Below are 20,420 nucleotides of genomic sequence, written 5' to 3'. Positions count from 1 at the left end.
TGGTGAGGCACAAGTGGGCCATGGAGTTTTTACAACATGTTGGGAGGCCTCAGAAAGAAGGTTGAAAACCCCTGAGCTAGCCTGTTCACTGAAGGCTTTTTTTAAAAACAATGTTTATCTTCTATGTTTTCAGGTTAGTGGGGTCTTCTCTTCAAAATCTTTTCTGTATTTTTCTTCTATGTATTTCTTTTTGATTTTCCAAGTGATCTGTTCATAACCCCTCAAAAGGAAACAACAAGCACCTTAATTAGCAGGCCTGTTACATGTCTTCAGTGATCTACAGTTCCCAGAAACAACAACCAAAAAAAACCCAACCCAACCTGTCATCACTTTTTACCATAGAGAGTTGTTTTGGTCTCCTGGAACTTATCCTTCATCAATGGGAGAAATCCAACAGCAAAGGTGCTACTTCTGTCACAGGCTTACTGTTTACCAGCGGGTTTGCCTCATATTTTGGGTGTTCCAAGTCCATCAATGTGCAGTGCCTTCCCTGACTTCAGCAAAATGAAGCAGCTAAACATAAATACACTTCTAAAGGTAAAATGTGTTCTATAGCTACAGTAGCTGTCTATGTATGAAAACTGCTGTTACTTGCAAAACTCCTTGTTGGTCACTGAAGATTTGAGCTCTAACCAGAAGCTGCCAAGTGGCTTCTGACCTTAGCCCAATGAGCTATAGGTCCAAACTTCCTCCTTCAAACAGTAAGGCTGTGACCAGATTACAGAATGCAAAACCTTGTATGGAGGAGAGGGCTATGTTTCACAGCTACTGCCCTGAAATAGTGATTTTATTTGGACCAATACCCTCATTAAGTATATCTTTATTATACATGGCTAAATGCAGGTTTTCTGCACCTCCTCACTGTCGGGTATCTCTGCATCTATCTAGAATCCTTCTGAATTATTTTACTTCACCTTCATCAAAGAAATACCAGACAACTTTACATATTCATCTCAAAATTACTGTTCTTCTGAGGGCTGGTAAACTCTCTTCCTTCCTTATAATTTAACAGATGCCTCCTTCAAGAAGAGAACTTCAAACTCCCTCCAGAAGGCTTGCTCACTGCATTGGGTATTTCAGTCTCTAATCTTATGCAGACAGGAAACCTTCAAAATAAAGAAGCAAAAAAGGGAATCTGTATTCTGTACTGGATCACTTAAACGTTGGTCTGAATGGTTGCATCTTGAGGAGAAAAAAAATAAATGGTCATGACATGTACATTTACTACACTTGTCTTTTATAGTTTATGACCCTACAATGAATGTTTATCTTGAAACTTGCAAAGATAATGTATCCCGCAACAGGACTTTGACTCCAAAGAATAGAGTGGATGACAAAGCAGAAAACTCATAACTCACTTTGAGAGAGGCTTCTGATTCCTCTTTCCAAACTACTTTGTTGTATGGTAAACCGCCGGAATATCCTGCTGGTGCATTCAAACAAATCTCTAAAGACCAACAACAGCAAAAATGTTTGAATTGCCTTAAAGAATTGTGTTCTGTTTATATTTCATGCAACAACTGATTCCAGTGACCACTCTTATTGCATCTGCTGACATGTGTCTTCTTTTCAATCTCTGATCTAGATATACTATCCCTCAGCACTTCTGGGCTCTCTGATGATGCAATATTTTTAGGAAATTCTCTGGATAAATCCATTAATGAAACTATTAATCTGAAAAACCTTCAGACAATCTGAAAGACAAGAGAAGAACTTTCACTGTAGGCTTATACATAAGGCTTCTGGCTTTAAGTTTTCACCATAAAACAATCCAGATTAAAAAAGAAATTGGTTTTTATCCAATAAACTCTGGAAATGGTGCACTATGGAGGTGTGATTTCTAACGTGCACTAATGTGTTGCACATTAATTGGTCTACATAGACCCTGCTGGTATGCACTAAAGCACTACATTAAAGCGCACTAGGGAACATCTCAAAGAGATTACTCATTACAGTATATGATACTGAAATAAGTAATAATATACATTACTCATTACCATATGTATAAAGAGAGCCCCACAAACCCCCAATTTTTGGACATCTATATAAAACTCAAAAATTGCTAAAAAATAAATCCTGAAAAATGAAATGACTAAACCCCCCAAAACAGAAGTCCTATTTATACAAAAAGAGACCACTCTCCTTATCAGATAAGTTGACTTGTTCTTGGTAACTTCAATTTAAATCCAAAGAAAGATCCAGACCTAAGATTACAATTATCTAGTGCCAAAGGAATAAGGAAATATGTTGCTGCAATCTCACAATTTAAATTAGACATATACAACAAATAACAGTAAACTTATCATGTAACGCAAGTCAAGAGGAGGAAAAATACAACCATGAAGACTGTGGCATAGGTGCGGACTCTGTGGGTGCTCCAGCGCCGGAGCACCACCGGAAAAAAACAAGTGGGTGCTCAGCACCCACTGGCAGCCCCACCGATCAGCTACTTCCCTTTCCCCGCAGTGCCTCCCGCCTACCGGCAGGCCCTGCTGATCAACTCCTCCCCCATCTCCCCCAGGACCTCCCGCCTGCTGGTGATCAGCTGTTCAGCAGCATGCAGGAGACACTGGGGGAGGAGCGGGGGCAGGAAGAGGCAGGGTGGGGGTGGGGCTTGGGGAAGGGGCAGAGCAGGGGCAGGGTGGGGGGGGGCAGGTCGAGCACCACCTGGGAACTCAGGAAGTCGGTGCCTCTGCCTGCCAGAACCTCGCAGGCACTATTTCCTGTTTTCTCCTGTCAAAGAAACAAACATTCAGACACTGTACGCAAAATCTGGCCAGGGTGTGTATGCAAATATGACTCTTTATACCCAACCTCCACATTGAACGCAAATTCAAGGTAGTTTTCCAGCTACTATGTATTGATTAAAAATTTGAGCTGGTCTGCATTTATCATTTCTCTGAATGTCGAGAATCTAGATAGCCAGTTTACCAATGATTTCTCTGCCTTCCGACCAACAACTTAGTTTTACAGTAGGTAGCCTCCTAAGGGTTGTCTTCAAATTTGCAATACAAGTTGTGCCAATGCTCAACCTAGAGGATAGTATCCATGTGTTCCTTTTTCTAAATAAAAACAATCTTCTGTTGGCTCTCACATCCTTGTCAAATTGAAAAGAAGTATTCAGCAAAAGGGGTTCACAGCAGCTGGCTCAAAGTTCCATGGATCCCACACAAGACCTGTTACCTGAGCACCAAGTTCCTCCCTCAGTAAGCTTCAGTGAAATATGGAGTTTAATCTCACAGAACCTAACCTAGCCCTAAAATGTCAATCTGGCAGGGTCAGTAAATCTTGATTTGATGGTTTCCTATGCCTGTCCAGAGAGTAGAGCAGGGGTTCTCAAACTTCATTGCACAGTGCCCCCCTGCTGAGAACAATAATTGCTACACAACCCCTGGAGGGAGGACCAAAGCCTGAGCCCACCCAAGCCCTGCCATTCCGGGAGGGGGGGCCAAAACCAAAGCCCCACCCCTCTTGTGGGGGAGGGAGGAGGAGGGAGAAAGAGTCGAATCCCAAGGGCTTCAGCCCCAGGCGGGAGGCCTGTTACTTGAGGGCCCCCCCACACATACTCAGGGCTCAAGCCCTTGGGCTTCGGCCCCCAGGCAGTGGGGCTCGGGCTTCAGTCCTGGGCCCCAGCAAGGCTAATGCCAGCCCTTGCCAACCCCATTAAAATGGGGTTGTGACCCACTTTGGGGTCCCAACCCACAGTTTGGGAACCACTGGAATAGAGCAATGCCATTTGACCCCATCAGATACAAGTTTCAAGAAAACAATAGAGGAAAAGTGATTTTACAAATCATATGTTTTATTCATTATGGTGCCGGAGTCCAAACACAACTTGCTTTTATGAAAACCTGGATGAAAGCTGCAAGTTTTCAGGGCTGAGAAGTCCTCTTGGATAGCAACACTTGCCAAAGACTGCCAGGCTTCAAAGGGAAATCCTACGTTTCTCAGAGTTACAGTCCATCAGCAGTGTTTTTCCTATTGCTTCTTTCTATTCAGAAACAAAGCAATGGCTTACACTTTCAAGTAAAAAAGTATGATTTGCACCATCTTTGCCCAGGCTATTTGAATTCAGATGAGAGAAAAAACAGTGGCTAATCTATGCAACTGAAAGACTATGAGGTGGGCTGAGCAGGAGGACAAGGGAAACTGAGAACTAAGTTCATCCTCCACAACATCTTCAAAACATAGGACAAGCCACCCTGGCCCCATTTATCCAGAATAAGAACACATCATATGTTGTTCAACCCTGAAAAAGTGTATGGCTGATTGCCTCTTAAAAATCTACATTTTAGACTCTTACTCCCCTTTCTCGGATTGCCAACATGGCAAACTTTTAAAAGTTATTCTTAGTACAACTCCGTACCTATCTCCTGGGCCCTGGCTTTCCCTTTCTAGGATATGTCTATATCTAAGTGATGGTGACAATGAAGCTGCAAAAAGTTCTTGGCAGGAATTGTATGGACACAAGATATTTTCATGCTTTGTTCCCTGTTAGTGATTTGAAAGGATTTGTGGGATTTAGCTTGTTTTTGTTTTGGCATACTTGTATGTCCCCACCAGGGCTGTCAGGATTTCCCCCCACCCCCTCCTGTAATAAGTGACTCTCTCTTTTCCTTGCTTTATTTCCATACAATCCCATGCTCTTGCTTACCCCCTTATACCAGCAGAGCTCAACGGCTATCAGGATCACAGAAATACAAAGCTGCAGGAAACCTTGAGAGGTCATCCACTCCATCCCAACACACTAAGCCAAGACCAATTATGCCTAGACCATCCCTGACAGATGTTTGTCTAACCTGTTCTTAAAAACCTCCAATAATGGGGATTCTACAAACTCCCTTGATAAGCTAGTCCAGTACTTAACTATCCTTATAGTTAGAATGTTTTTCCTAATATCTAAAATAAGGGTCCCATGCTGCAGGCTAAGCACATTAATTCTTGCCCTACCTTCAGTGGACATGGAGAATAATTGATCACCATCTTCTCTATAGTAACCCTTAACATATTTGAAGACTTATCAGGTTCCCGCCCCCCAGTCTTCGTTTCTCAAAACTAAACATATCCCATTTTTTAAACCTTTCCTTATAGGTCAAGAGTTTTATCTTTTTTGTTGCTCTCCTCTGGACTCTCTCCAGTTTGTCTACAACTTTTCTAAAGTGTGGTACCCCAAACTGGACACAATCCTCCATCTGGGCCATCACCAATGCCACATAAAGTGGAACAATTACCTCCCATGTTTTACATACAACAGTCCTCTTAATACACAAGATATAGAATATTTGCTTTTTCTGAAACTGCATCACATTGTTACTCATAATCAATTTATGATCCACTATAACTATGAGATTTCCTGCAGTGTTGCTGCTTACCCAATTATTTCCCATTTTGTATTTGTGCATTTTGATTTTTTCCTTCCTAAATGTAGAACTTTGCACTTGTCTTTACTGAATTTTATCTTGTTGATTTCCGATCAATTCCCCAATATATCCAGGTCCTTTTGAATTCTAATTCTGTCCTCCAAAGTGCTTGGAACCCCTCCCAGTTCGGTGTCATTTGAAAATTTTATAAGCATACTTTCCACTCCATCATCTCAGTCGTTAATAAACATATTGATTAGTTCTAGACACAGGACAGACTCCTGTGAAATCCTAGTAGATATGTCGCTCCAGTTTGACAGCAAACCACTGATAACTACTCTGAGTACAGTTTTGCAAGGAATTTTGCACCCACTTTATAGTAATTTCATCTAGATCACATTTTCCTAGTTTGTTTATTAGAATGTCATGTAGGATTGTGTCAAAAGCCATACTAAAATCAAAATATATTTACACATAGTACTCCTGCCCCCCCCCATCCACTAGGCAAATAACCCTGTCAAAGAAGGAAATTAAGTAGGTTTGGCATGATTTGTTCTCAATAAATCCATGTTAACTAGTATTTATCAAAATTATAAATTAATCAATTTGTTCCAGTATCTTTCTGAGTATCAAAGACAGGCTGACTGGTTTATAATTCCCTGGGTTCTCTTTGGTCCTTTTTTAAATATAGGTACTTTGTTTGCTCTTCTCCAGTCCTCTAGCCTCTCATGCATGCTCATGAATTTTCATAGATTCCAAGGCCAGAAGGGAACATTGTGATAATCTTGTCTGCCCTCGTGTATAACACAGGCCATAGAACTTCCCCAAAATAATTCCTAGAACAGATCTTTTAGAAAAAATCCAATCTTGATTTTAAAATTGCCAGTGATGGAGAATCCATCATGAACCTTGGTAAATTGTTCCAATGGTTAATTACTCTGTTAAAAAATGTCCTGTCTGAATTTGGCTGGCTTCAACTTCCAGCCATTGGATCTTGTTATATCTTTCTCTGCAAGATTGAAGAGCCCAATATTAAAAATGTGTTCCTCATGCAAGGAGATTTTAGCACTGGCACTATGAGATTGCTAGTACTCAAACTGAAGTACCCCAGGGTCACATAGCTTTTTTCCTACTCACTATCGAGAGGTGCATCAGGAGCTAGTCATCTTATTCCCTAGTGTTAACTGGTAGTCTGTAGCAGGCACCACTGTGTGCTTTATCTGTTTGGACATGGAGCCACAAGCATTTAAGATAATGTTCTTTAAAGTTATCAGTTATCAGAACCAGGCAATGCCCTGACAGAGTGCCACTCCTGTTCCCCTTTTGCCCACCTGATCCCTAAATAGGTAATAGTCATTGATTTTTATCATTCCAGTTGTGCAATTCATACCATCAAGTTTCAGTAATATTAACTATCTCAAACTTACACTCATAAATGAGGAATTCCAAGTCTATTTATTTTACCCAGGATCCTGGCATTGGTATATAGCCAACGAAAGAATTTATTTTCTTCATGCCCTTTGGTTCCTTGATTAATGTTCTCAAGATTGTGATTCTGTGCTAAATAAGTGGGCATATCTTCCCTCTTTTTACCCTCCCCTTTTGTTATTAGTTTACAAAAGTGGAGGACAAAAAGGAGAAAGATATGAGTACTCATTCAGTTCTTGAAGGTAACTAATGGTTCCAAGATTGCTTCACACAGTTCCTTAAGTAAATCTGAGGTGGATTTCATCAGGGCCAGACCATTTGAATACATCTAATTTATCATAATATTTTAATCTGTTATTTCCCTCTTCTGGCTTGTGTTCCTTTTGTCTTATTGTTAACATTGTGTTAAACATCTAGTCATAACCTTTTTAGTGAAGACTGGGGAAAAAAGGTATTAAACACATCAGCCTTCTTGGTGATGGTGTCATCCACTATTCACTCGCCTCTCCAGTGAAGTAAAGGCCTTACACTTTCCTTCCTCTTTCTCCTACTGTATTTTAGACTCACTTCTTATTGCCTTTTATGTCCCTTGCTAGCTGTAACTCTGCGCTGTGTCTTAGCCTTTCTGATTTTATCACTACATCCATGTGCTAGTCTTTTGTACTCCTGGCAATCTGTCCATGTTTCCAGTTTTTGTAAGATTCTTTTTTGATTTTCCGGTTATTAAAGAGCTCCTGCTGCAGCCATATTGGTCTCATTCTCTCCTGTCTTTCCTCTACAGGGGGATACTTTCCTGTTTTGCCTTCAAAGATGACAGCTGAGCCCCCCTGGCTGGCTTGCGCCACGGGTAGGACTGGGCCCGGCACTCCTAGAGCAGGAGAAGGATTTTACTAAACCAAAATGTGCAGTCCCCAACGGGGCCGGGGCTCGCTGGGAGACCTCTGCTGGTGGCGCCGTGAGGAAGGCCCAATCCGGGCAGCTGAGTGAAGCGGGTCAGGACTCAGGAGCCAGCCCCTCCCCAACCGCGTCACACGCACCCGCACCGGACGGGCCCAGCCGCTGGGGTGGGCCCCGCTGCTCCCTAGGGAAGCGGGATGAGGGGACGCCTCTGGCGGCGCGCCCGGCAGCTGGGCCCTGCGTTTCGCGCTGCAGTCCCGCCATGGGGGTCACGGTGCGGCCCAGGTCCGTGCCCCACGCAGGCCTCGCGGCGAGGCGCCCCTGCCGTCCAGCTTGGCTCTGTGCAAAACCCCCACGCCGTGACCTCCGCACTCGTGGCCCTTTAAGAGCCTTACCGCAGGCAGCGTGCATATTTCCAAGGCAACTGTGGGCGGGAGCAGGCGTCAGCAGCGGGTGGGCGCTGGGGCTGCCGTGACGTAGCAGTCTATGAGCAATAACAACAGCGACGTGGGGCGGTTCGCCCGTGGCCCACGTCGTCTTGCGCATGCGCGGCCTGGCGGCCTGCTTCTATTTATGTGGGGGGGCTCCAAAATGGCGGCGGTGGTAGCAGCGAGGAGAACGTAGGGGGCAGCTCCGATCGGGTGGGGAGGGAGGGAGAGGGAGGAGGAGCCGGCGGGGGAGTGTCGCCGTGCGGGTGAGGCGGGGGGCCGGTGAGCGGGGGGGGTGGGGGTCGGAGGATGGCGGAGCCGCGCCGGGTGCCGTTCATTAGTCTGGCACCCGTGAGGCGACGCGAGGGCGAGAGCCCGTCCCTGGAGCGCGAGCCCGGGGGCCGCGAGCCGGAGCAGCCGCTATTGCTAGGGCGCGAGGTGGTGCCGCCGCCCGACCAACAGCACGAGCTCTCCCGGCCGGAGCCACAGGCTCCGCTGCCGCGCGAGACCAGCCCCCGGCCGGAACCGCCTCGTGAGACCAGCCGGCCTGAGCAGCAGCGCGAGCCCCCCCGGCCGGAGCCGCCGCCGGCGCAACAGCAACAGCGCGAGAGCAGCCGGCAGGAGCCGCCGCCGCCGCAGGAGGCACCACCGCCACGCCAGACGGTCCGCCTGGAGGTGGTGCTGAAGGACCCAACCGAGGAGAGCTGCGTGGAGTTCAGCTACCCCGAGCTGCTGCTGTGCGGGGAGCCGCGGGTACGGGACCCCAACTCCTCCCCGGGGAGCTGCGCACAGCGCCCGCCCCACAGACGCCCTCGGAGCGGGGCCTGCTCCCTCTCCCTGTCTGGCTCACAGCCGGCCGCGCCCGCAGCCTCTCGGCTCCGGCGGCGCAGATAAGGCGCTTGTTACTGAGCGACTTTTAGACGGGGGTGGGCTCCGCCGGAGTTGGATCGGGCAGCGCGCTGCTGAGGAGCCCAGTTGGCCTGCTCCTCTGCCGTGTGCCCTGTGCGGAGGACGGGGCTCCATCTCCGCACTTGCTGGCTGGTGTCTCAAATACAAGTCCCCTCCTTAGGCTCCAATATGCTGCCCCAGTGCGTGGGGGAAGCCTTGCTATTATTACGTGCCTCTCCCAGGTCTTTCTCCCCTGTGAGCGGGTCAAGTGTTGCCTTTCCTGCTGTTATAAGCTCTGCCAAACAGCTGCAGAGTGAAACTGACAGCTCCTGTCAGGTCACAGTTGTCTGCAAGGTTTTCGTCAGCAGGATGAAACTGAGTCAGAGCTGTGTGAAGTTCTTGGCTTGGCAAAAGTACAGTGTTAGCAGTAGCAGTGCTGGAGCCATGCGTCTGTAGACTCCGGCTTATTGGGAATGTTAGAACTGCTGAAAACTTCACTTAATGGGGAAAAAACCCTGAATTCTGGGGGGGGGGGTGTCAAAACTGGTGGGGTAGACCCCAGAACTCCCCAAGAAAAGCTACTCATTTGGCACTGGTGAGTGGATTACAAAAAAAGCTTGTGGATACAACTTTATGGGAAATAGGCAGCACCTGCTGCTCATCAGAGACCAGCATGTGGAGCAATGCTAAAGTAGATACTCTAGGCCTATCCTGTTCTTTTCAGTTCTTGAGTGTTGAATGCTGCCCATCACCATAATATCTGAGCGTTTTTTTTGTATAATATGCTGGCAGTAGTGAAGTCGCTAGAGGACTCGTAATTGTTGCTTTTCTTTCTTTTAGTATATAGAAAATTCTCAGGTATGTTTTCTCTTTTTTGGAGGGGGGGGTGAGGAAAGAGGGTAGCTGACATCTTTCTGGTTATGGTGGATATATTGATTACAAAAGGCTTAAATGCCATTGTCCGTAGCACCACTAGACTTGAACATCCAGAGCATTGAGTAGATAAGCCCCGGGTTCTCATTCAAAGCCTTTCAAGAAGGTGGTACTACAACCTTATATTCTACCCTCTTTGACCTTCTCCTCTGGAAGGAATAGCATCACTTTATCCTTGAAATATAGAGGGATTACAGAAAATCAACAACTTCACTCCTAATTATTTCTTTGGGATCTACTTCCCATAGTGAGATCCCTTCCTACATCTACTTTGAGCATACAGTGCCAGTTTAGGCTACTTAAATGGCTGGTCTGCACATTGGTGGAAACCTGTATATTGCATATGGGGCTGTATGGAATATTACAGTACCAAATTTGTTCACTGTTCCTGTATGAACATTAAGGAGTGTTAGGAGAGGGAGTTGGAAGTTGATGTTAAATGTTCAGAGTTTTTGTGTTTGTGGAGGTTGACTTCTTCCCAACTTTTCTTTAGTCCAGTTTTCCCTGAAGGTCTTAATATATTTAATTCTGGTAACCTATAATATTCATATTTGGCTGGTAGGTAATAATCTGATATACTTCATTTCCACATCTCTTTTCCCCTCTTTGAAAGCAAGAGAACATGAAATATGAGTTTTGACCATTGTTAGTGGTTGTGCTGACAAGGGCCTTGCCTACACTAAAACAGTCAGTCGTATTGCTTTAACTATGCCAGTATAGTTAAAGTGTAAACTTCTGCTTGTATGCATATGGATATACTGTTTTTTAAAGGTGCTTACATCAGTATAGCTATTCCTCTAAGGGAATGGGAATAAGCTATACTAGTCTGAGTCCACCCTGGGGTAGTACTGGTATACCTATACTCGTTTAAAAAAAACATGCCCCCTCAGTGATCATTATACCAGTACAACTTTCACATATAGACCAGTTAAAAAAATATTGGCAGGTTAGTGGATTTTAGTACCACTGGGATGAGAGGGAACATGTTTCACGTTAGGTATTGGAAAAGACAAGAATTATACATGCTCTCATGTTTATCAATTCCCTGCAGAGTCCTACTTTATAATAACAGGTCATGATGTCTTCTCTCCCCTGAACAGTGTGAAACCATCAAATGGTGAGATTTTTTCCATAAAGAACCTCCATCCTTTTGAAGTGGTCCTTTGAGTTTTCATTCCTCCCTTCCTCTTTTGAAATTGTTGAACAGTAGAGGCTTAAAAAAGAAGTATTAAGGTAAAGACAGGAGTGAAAGTCTACTCCATTAAATGAGGATAACAAGAAAGGGAGAAAACACTTAATCCAGCCATATTATAGAGGCACAATTGTGACTCCGTAGCTACTAGTATTGAATTTTTCACTTAAAGCAGGGAGATATGAGACGAGAGGGTAGCCCTGCAAGATACAGGGGCCATAGGCCTTGGGGTGGTGATAATCTCTTTTGGGCCTGCTGTTTTTCAGTCTGATACTTCCCACTTTTCTGGATATGTTACAGGTGCAATTTTTCAGAGCAATCTAAAATAACAGGGGAATGGCTTTCATGGTGTTTAAATGAGAGCCAAGTTTAAATGAGAACTGATGACATTTGTCGTGTAGAAGAACCACACTAACGTTTTGCCAGTTAATGCAGTGAGGAAAATATCCTTATTAAATGAGCCTTAAGAACTAACACTCTTATCCTTTATGGCTCTTTCAATAGAATCTCTTTGGGCCTATTTCTTCCTTTCCAGCAGAGATTGAAATTGTTATTGGCACTGTTGGCTTTTTTTTTTAAGTAGTAGTTTTAGCTTTTAGAATTTAGCATAATTTTTAGCAATACACCTCTACCTCGATATAACGCTGTCCTCGGGAGCCAAAAAATCTTACTGCGTTATAGGTGAAACCGCGTTATATTGAACTTGCTTTGATCCACCGGAGTGCGCAGCCCCGCCCCCCGGAGCACTGCTTTACCGCGTTATATCCGAATTTGTGTTATATCGGGTCGCGTTATATCAAGGTAGAGGTGTATATCAGATTTTAAAATAAGATCTTTATATAAACTTGTTGAGTTTTACACATTACTATTGCACAAAAGAAGATTCGTTTTTGAAAGCTTTTGTTTGCTTCCAACTTGCTTATAAGGAGTTGCTGAACAGTTTGGTGTTGTGTAACAAGATAGGGAGTATACCTTTCCATCTTACAGTCTGATAGAACTGGAATAGCCCGAGAGGAATCCCCAAGAGACAGATGATTACTGCAAGAAGTGGAAGGGCATTTCACGGTTTTGTCATACATATTTCCAAAGAAAGTTATATAACTTTTAAATGTCATTATAATAATTGACCCCTTGTTGGCAGACTCAGTGAAGAGCCCAAAAATGTAACGGCCATGAAGAATGAATTCCTCTTTCCAGCCTAAAGATGGGTTTCCCACCCCAAGTCAGAAACAGATGGCGGGTTTACATGGAAGAAATTTATGCTGTCCTTGCTCTGTTTTTCCTCTGGATAGATGGAGAAATTCATTTGTCAAGGCTTTTAGTTTAGTGCTGACAAGATGTGCTCTACTAACTCTTAAGTATGAAAGATTGTGGCATGTGATTAGCAGGATGTCTTGGTAAGTTGCAGTAGTAATAGTTGTCCTTAAATGTTAAGAAGCCTGGGTATTAACTAACAAAAGTGATATTACAATCTAGTGTGGCTTTTAGGGTCCCAACAGGAGGAAGATTAACCTAGAAATAAAGGGCTGATGTATGCCAGTGTAAGATTGTGCTTGTTAAGTTGTTACCTCTGCTGCCAATGTTTTGTCTTCATGTAACATTTAAAGTATGATATATTCTCTAACTTAAGTATAGACCAGGATTTTTCCATTTAGGAATGAAAGTGACCAAGGGGTTAAGTTTAGTTAATCCTGCAGTAAATTTTAGATACCATTACAGAATTTCTTAGATAAGTAATTTCTTCTACCCCTTCTCTAAACACTTGGTTCAAAAGCCCTCTGAACTTTAGAAATGTGGGCCTTGCAGACCCACTTCACTGTGGCCCCATCACACTGAATTAGAGAATAGTTCACAATCCTTCGTTGGGCTAGAATTGCAACTAGTTGGTCCTAGGTTGGTCTTCCATGTCCTAATTAGAGTAGGCTCTTATCTTTCTGTAAGTTTAGAATGTCACTAATTTTCTTATCCTGAGGTGCTAAAGTAAAACTGGAATAGAAAGGCCAGGCTCAGCAAAATTAGTTGGCATCCATTAAGGACTGCATTAGCCTGAAAAAACATTCTGTAGACCATTTTAGTATTCTTTGTTACAACTCCCCTATTCTATAGATGAAATCTTGTCTGAGGAAAGTAATCCGGCTTCCTTTGCTACCCCTTACTCCCGAACAAAAATCCTTATGTTCTTGTCTACAGGTCCCCCCTCATCCCCCTCCCAGTCCTTACGTCAGTTTATCCATAGCTGGGTAAATATGGCTTTTTTGAAACCAGTACCTCTTTCCTGCTTATTTGTACAGTGAGGTCATAATCTCTAGTTTGCATCATCCCTATGGCTGCCATAGCAGCAGATGCGGACAGTATGTACTGTGACTCCTCCTGGCTCCTTCAAACAACAAGGAGATGGTGAGAGAATGCAAAGGGAATTACCCTCTTTTCCATTTTGGCTATGCTTTATTGAGCGTCATAGTTCTTTTGCATTGCTTCCATGCTGAAAACATACCAAATTCATCTTTTTTCATCACAAAATATCACATCCAAATGGTGTTGATAAACAATGAGAGAGTACGTTTAGTTGGAGGTGATTCTTCCTTTTGTTGCTCCTCAAACAGCAGTTCTCCCATGTCTGCCAAATGCTGAGGCTTGCCAGGTAGGATAACTACTTGGGCAAATGGGTATACCGTACCTTGGAATATGTCTGATTTCAGATATGCCAGCAAAAGAGTTATGAACTGAAATATAAGATAGATGAGTAAAAGGGCAATTGTGTAGCTCTGACTGATCTGAATAGTTCTAACTCCTTTTTAATAGCTATTGGAAACAGAAAAGTTCCTCTGTATATTTAAAAAAAAAAATTTTTTTTTGCAAAGTGAATTCTAACTACGTAGGCTATTAGAACACAATTTGATATTAAATAAGGCTTCATTTCATCATGTCTTTCTGTGAAACAGAATGAATGTGTAATTTCCACCTCTCTTCTCTCAGAAGAAACCTACCCACTCAGAAGATCCATTTAATGATGAACAACGTGAGCGGTATGAGGTGGAAATGCTGGCCAAGAAATTTGAGGCAAAATATGTGAGTATTTTAGCAGAGCTACTGTAACATCCCATTTTTTAGTAATAACATTGGTTGCTAACATTTTCAGGGTTTTTTTGGGTATGGTTGCTACTCTGACTTCGCAGCTGCTTCTTATACCTATATCAGTCAAGTTTCTCATCTTATTTAATTTGCTCAGTTTGTAATGGACACACTTTCTGTCTGATAAGGCTATACTATTGAAAAAAACTCAACTAGATATTATCTGTGCCTTGGAACATATTCTTAGGTGAGTTCCCTAAGCAAATACCTGCACCTGTTATACAGTGGTTTGTACTCATGATAGATCTCTCAAGGGAAGAAGTCAGTTGCACTTCTTCAGTACTGGATGGGAAATCTCAGAGGAAAAATGTATGTGCCGCAGAATACAAGGATGGTGACAATAGATGGTACTCTTCTCTCTATATTTGTACCAGTGATGCAGACCGCTCTGCAAGAGGATTCTTTTCCCCACGCTACCATCACAGTCCACTTCTCCTAGTCTTCAGATGTGTCCGTCATTATTTAAAACCCAAAAAAACCCAAAAATTCGGATGGTGCAGTTTTTTGGATGAAAGATAAAAATGTAGGTACTGACCACTGTGGTTATCGTGATTAAGACCATGATTTTGCCACAGGTATTTGTATTAAAAGTCACTGACAGGATGCGGGCAATAAACAGTAAATCACAGAAATGTACACATACTAGTTCAGTTTTCACTAAATCAATACAGAAGCTTTTAAATTGCCTATTAAACCTTATATAATTTTGACAAGATCTACTGACAAGATTAATTGTTAGAGGGTTCAAATGGTCATTTACTAACAGAGCTTTCCATGATTCTGAAAGCCGAAGCTTGTATCCTGCCGCTCTGGGCTGAAGCCAAAGCCTGAGCCCCGCTGCCTGTAACTTAGCTTGTTACCCAGTAATGCCCTGCTTGTTACTCACTAACGTTGGCCTCAGCAACAATAGTGCACAAAACACTATTTTCAACACTTGTACTGCAGATGTTAAAGGAAATAAGTGATTTCTCCTCAAATCTAATGCTTTTATTGGAATTTTCAAGAACTCGTGGACATCTCTTAAAATCACCAAATCCGTGACCTCTGTGACAGAATCGTAGCCTTACTGATGATCTTTTTTCCTAACACTAGTTGTGTAAGCCCTATTTGATACCATAGTCTCTTTTTTTCCTGAATTGTTGTGTAGTAGTATTGGGCACTGTTAAATAGTTGGTACATTCTACCTCAAATGTAGATGCAGCAAGATAGAGCCATACTTGTTTTGGGATGCCTCTATTGGAAAGTATAATAGAAATTTCGGTCTTGAATGAGTTTTATCCAGCAGCTGCCACATCACAATAAACTTGCAGGCTGCTGGGGACAAGCACTAAAATAGTACTGAGAGTAATTTGAACAACACTGTGTAGTAATGTAAACAAGCCAGGGTGGATAAAAATCAGTGATTTAAAAAAAAAAAAAAAGATTTTAAAAATTTAAATCAAAATATTTTTTTTTAAATAGGTTGTCATAATTTCACATACGTAAAGGCCTAAATTTACTATAATCTATTAAAATCACTTAAAAATATTAAGTAGTATATTTGGTGCTGAAATTTTCAAGAAAGTCAAACCACTGAACTGGGGGAAGTCATGGGCTAAGCACCTGGAACCAGAGTTTGACAGCAGTAACTGCTGGTGCAGAGAATATTTTTCATTTCAGTTAATTCAGTTAGTTTAGTTCAATGAGTAGTTCATTCAGAGTTGAAAAACTGATTGGGAATGAAAAAGGAGGAAAGCTTGTTTTCTTCTTCAAATGTGTGGATAAAAAGTAGGCATGAGAGGATGAGATCTGCTAGTTCTAAAATCTTGAAGGATATGGTGACCAGAAACAATCACTATTTGCACTAATTTACTAATTGCAGATATTTTCTTTGTTTAATAAATCAGTGAGTTTTAAATGCAAAAGTTCTTTTGATTAAACTTGTTTCTTGTGTCTAGCACCTTTTAAGGTAATTATATTAACTAATAGAAAAACTAAATGCTGTTGTGCCTTTTTTATTTATTTCCAATTTCAATCCAAATAGAACTTGACTGAAATCATAAGTAAAAATTAATCATCTAGTGAATAAGAAATCGCCATCTACTAACATTAAAAAAAATTCAGAATCCAAATAAATATATGTTAAGATATGTAATCGCTTAAATAAATGTGTATAGAGTATAGCCTCCTGGTTAGTAAAAAAATTACTGAATTTAGTGTAAAAACTACATTTAGTTGCAAATAAGCATGTTTGAAATGGTCACCAATGAATGAGATGCAGCTTTTTCTTTAAGAAAATAGCTAAAAAGTACAAATGCAAAGCATGATTAAAATCAGTTGTTTAAATCAATGTTCCCTGCTTGGTAATTCAAATCATGATTAATTTATTTGAATTGCTTTGATTTTTAAATAGTCCACCGTGAAAAAAGCTTCCACTAATAAATGTCAAAATAGAAACCAAAAGATGTTAGATAAGGCCACACCCAGCCAGCTCCTTAAATTCACATGGATAGTCTTAGATGATACATTATGAGCTGGCAATAAAAACAACTTAATCGAATTTAGAAGACTAACAGCCCTGGATATTGAAGTGTGGTGCCTTTCACTAACAAAAAGACTTTTGGTATTAATGTCCCTATGTAAACTGATTTTTTCTGACTTCTCTGGAATTTTTCCTATCAAAAAGGCAAGTTTCCTTAATAGGATAAGAAACATTCAGTCTATGATATCAATATATTATACAGAGATAATTGTGTTTTAGACACAATGCCTTAGACGTGTTATGGGGGATGAGATTGCTAATGAGGAGAGAGGACATAGGTATGTAAAATGTCTGGTATAGAAAAAGGCAGTTGAATACTATTGTTTACCCTGTCCAATAATAAAAGAGCAAGATGGCACTTACTGAACTTGAGAAAAATTTAAAGTGTTAAAAACAATATTTATATACAGTATATCATTATGTTATGAAATGCATTTCCTTGGTAATGTCTTGAAATATTGTGGAGAGACAATTTTTTCGTATTTAAAGGTGCAACTAAACTCCTATCCTAAGGTCAGTTTTCACCTCCCATTTCCCTTGTAACTTTAAAAAAAAAAAATGTTCACTCACAGTGAAGTAGAACTTTTTTCTGGTTTGTAGAGATTTAAAAACTAATTCTTTTTGGAAAATTAACTGGTTAATGTTTGTATATATTGAGAATGGAGTTAAATGCTCTAATTATGGCTAGGTCCACACTACACGCCCGATTCGGCGGGTAGAGATCGATCTTCTGGGATCGATTTATTGCGTCTCATCTGGACACGATAAATCGATCCCAGAAGCGCTTCCCCGTCGACTGTGGAACTCCTGCTCACCGAGAGGAGGAAGCGCTGTCGACGGGGGAGCTTGCCTGTGCCGCGTGGACCCGCAGTAAGTAAACTTAGTTCGATCTAGGAAATGTCGACTTCAGCTACGCTATTCTCGTCGCTGAAGTTGCGTTTCCTAGATCGATCCCCCGCCCCAGTGTGGACCAGCCCTATGAGTGTTTATAGTGTCAGTCACTAAAGTATCCAGATCAGAGTTCCCCAAACTGTGGGGCACGCTCCCCTAGGGGGCATGAAGGAATGTTCAGGGGGGGCACAGCGGGGCCTGGGCCAGCCCCTACAGGGGGCGGGGAGGGAGCACCACCCAGCCCTGCTCTGCCCCCAGCTCTGCTCCAGCACCAGTCTGGGTCCGTGGCCCCGAACTGCAGCTTGGCCCCCGACCACGGCTCTGATAGATTCCATTACTGGTAAGAGGGGGCATGACAGAAAAAGTTTGGGGACCACTCATCTGGATGCTGTGTTTCACCGGAACACCCTGTTGATTCAGCTGGTAAATAGCCAGCATCAGAACCTTATGCATAGGCTAGTTTTCAAGCAGACTTGTGTGTGTAATATATATAAATAAATAAAAATCAGGCATAAGTCTCATTGAACCAAATGAAGAAGGGGAAGGGTAAAAGCATGCCAGTAGAAATTTTTTCCATAAAAGTAGATGCATTCTGTGAGCATTTGAAGAGGGATACCTTTACATAGCTGCTCATTTGGTCAGGCAGAATTTTCTAGGTGGATTGACTCCTGCAAACGTTAGACTTCAACACAAAAAGTATGCTCTGAATGGCCCCATTCTCCATTTGATCCATGCAGCCACTTCCCTTCCCTGACTAAATCAAGTCTATGGTCCATGCTTCACGTTACTATCTAAATGACCAATCCATGTAATTCTTCTAAGATCACGCTGAGCTTTCAAACACCACATAGATTACAGATGCTAGGAGGGAGAGTGGACCCAGAACCTTATTCTTTCTTCTGGATGTAGAGGCTTAAGTCACTTAAAAGGATGGAATCATCAGGCACAGTTCAACTCATTAACTTTTGGGTGCATATTGTGCAATGAAGTATTTTCATTGTCTTTTTGTGTTCAAAATAATTCAATACATGGTTTTCTGCACATCACATTTAATATGATGAAAAGACACAATTACACAGTGCATACTTTACTATGAAAAAAAGTAATGAGCTGAAAGGTACTTGGTCCTTCCTCTTCAACTGCCACTGATATCTGCAGCTAAAACTGAATAGGCTTCTGATTCTGAAACTTATCTAAGCGCAGTCTCTGTGCATCTTAAAAGCACCACCTTTATTTCCACATTGGTAGGTGGGGTCTCTTGAATAAGTTTGATGAGAGACATAGGCAATACCTTGAGTGATGTATATATCAGTTTGAATTAGCTGAAATGGATGTAATCTTTGACTTTTTCAGTGAATGGCTTTGATTTGACTAGGGATTTTCTTTGACGTTGTTACTTGATTATTTTTTAAATGCAGCGGATTGTAGTATGTTGCTACATCTTGTCTTAATTCGTACAGATGATAAAGTTGCATGTGAAAAGGTGGAAGCTTTGATGTTTTTTTGGAAGTTTGAATGGCCAGCACCAATAATAGTGTTGGGGTACTAAGAGTTTTGGTTAGTGGCTCAGTGTTAGGACACTTCACTTCATTCCAACCCAAGAATCCACTTTCTGACAACTTAAGCCCAGGCTCACCTGGTTTGGATACATATGGTATCCACAAGCAGGTCTCAGACTCCAGTATCTCAGGTGGTGTCTACAAGTGGGTCTTACAGTTGTGACTGCAGACCATCTGCAGCAGAGTGCGAGCATGCCCACGAGAAGCACTCTTTCCCTGGTAATATTGCTAGAGGACCATATTAAAATTACTGCCTGATGGCATTTCTCAGTGCAGTGATATAGCTGGCCTGGGTCTTAAGGAAAATGTTAGGGTTCTGTTAGTCCTTAACCAAGGCAGCTTCTATTTTCTCCTGTAAAAAGATATTTAAATTATGGGGGCACACAAAGTAGTCATTGAAGCCCTGCTCCATATGTTTATCTATTGGCCTTGCTCCTGTTCATGCTGTCAAGGGGGATGTTTATTTTATCATTGTTAGGGCATCCCTCAATCTACTTCCTTTCCAAAAGCAGAATTCTTCCATGAGAGTATTTTAGGGAAGGAAATGGTTGACTACATGTATCAAATATAAATATTTAATCTGGAGACCTGAGTTCTATTCCATATTCTGCCACAGACTTCCTGTGAGACCTTAGGTGAATCATTTAGTTCCTTTGTGCCTCAGTTTCCCACCCATAAAATGGTGGTAATACTTCCCTACGTCCGATGTTTTGTGAAAATAAATATATTAAAGATTCTGAAGTGTTCCCATACTAGGGTAATGGGCTATATAGATATATACTAGGGTAATGAGCTATATAGATGTATATAATTCAACTTTAGGGAGCTCCTGCTTGCCACTCTTGAAAGGAACTGTTGAGGTGTGTTGGATCCAGTGAGATACATGGGGATGAAGCATGCTTAGAAGAACATAGCTCTTGAGCCATCTTAGAGGTGCCTCAGAAGGCCAAAAATCTAAGGATTAGGGGACTTTCCTGCATGATTTACATTGGAGACCCAAGAGTGAGAATCCTATAGTAATATCGTGTACTTCTTTAAAGAGAATTAATTTCCCTTTCAGAACTTTGAAAAATGTTCTGCATGTGTAGTGACATGAAGTTATTCCAAGTTTGACCTGCTGTTTGAATGAAGGAGGAGTTGGGGAAGGTGTTACAAAATTAAAACCAGGAAGCTCAAACCAAAAGCTAAATT

The 20,420-nt window shown here is 42.1% G+C and overlaps 1 protein-coding gene across 1 annotated transcript in view; it reads left to right on the top strand.

The window, feature by feature from the left end:
- Positions 1 to 8,422: 8,422 nt before the first annotated feature.
- UBN2 (ubinuclein 2) overlaps positions 8,423 to 20,420 on the top strand; it is a 94,675-nt gene continuing 82,677 nt past the window's right edge. Inside the window, exons 1-2 of the mRNA XM_024213112.2 lie at positions 8,423 to 8,866; positions 14,103 to 14,195. Coding sequence (XP_024068880.1) covers positions 8,423 to 8,866; positions 14,103 to 14,195 — 537 coding nt within the window. The remainder of the gene's footprint in view (positions 8,867 to 14,102; positions 14,196 to 20,420) is intronic.

The sequence above is a fragment of the Terrapene carolina genome, unplaced genomic scaffold (genome assembly GCF_002925995.2).
Source record: "Terrapene carolina triunguis isolate 2854851 unplaced genomic scaffold, T_m_triunguis-2.0 Scaffold1018, whole genome shotgun sequence".
NCBI classification, from domain to species: domain Eukaryota; kingdom Metazoa; phylum Chordata; order Testudines; family Emydidae; genus Terrapene; species Terrapene triunguis.
This window is presented reverse-complemented; position numbering and strand designations above follow the sequence as displayed.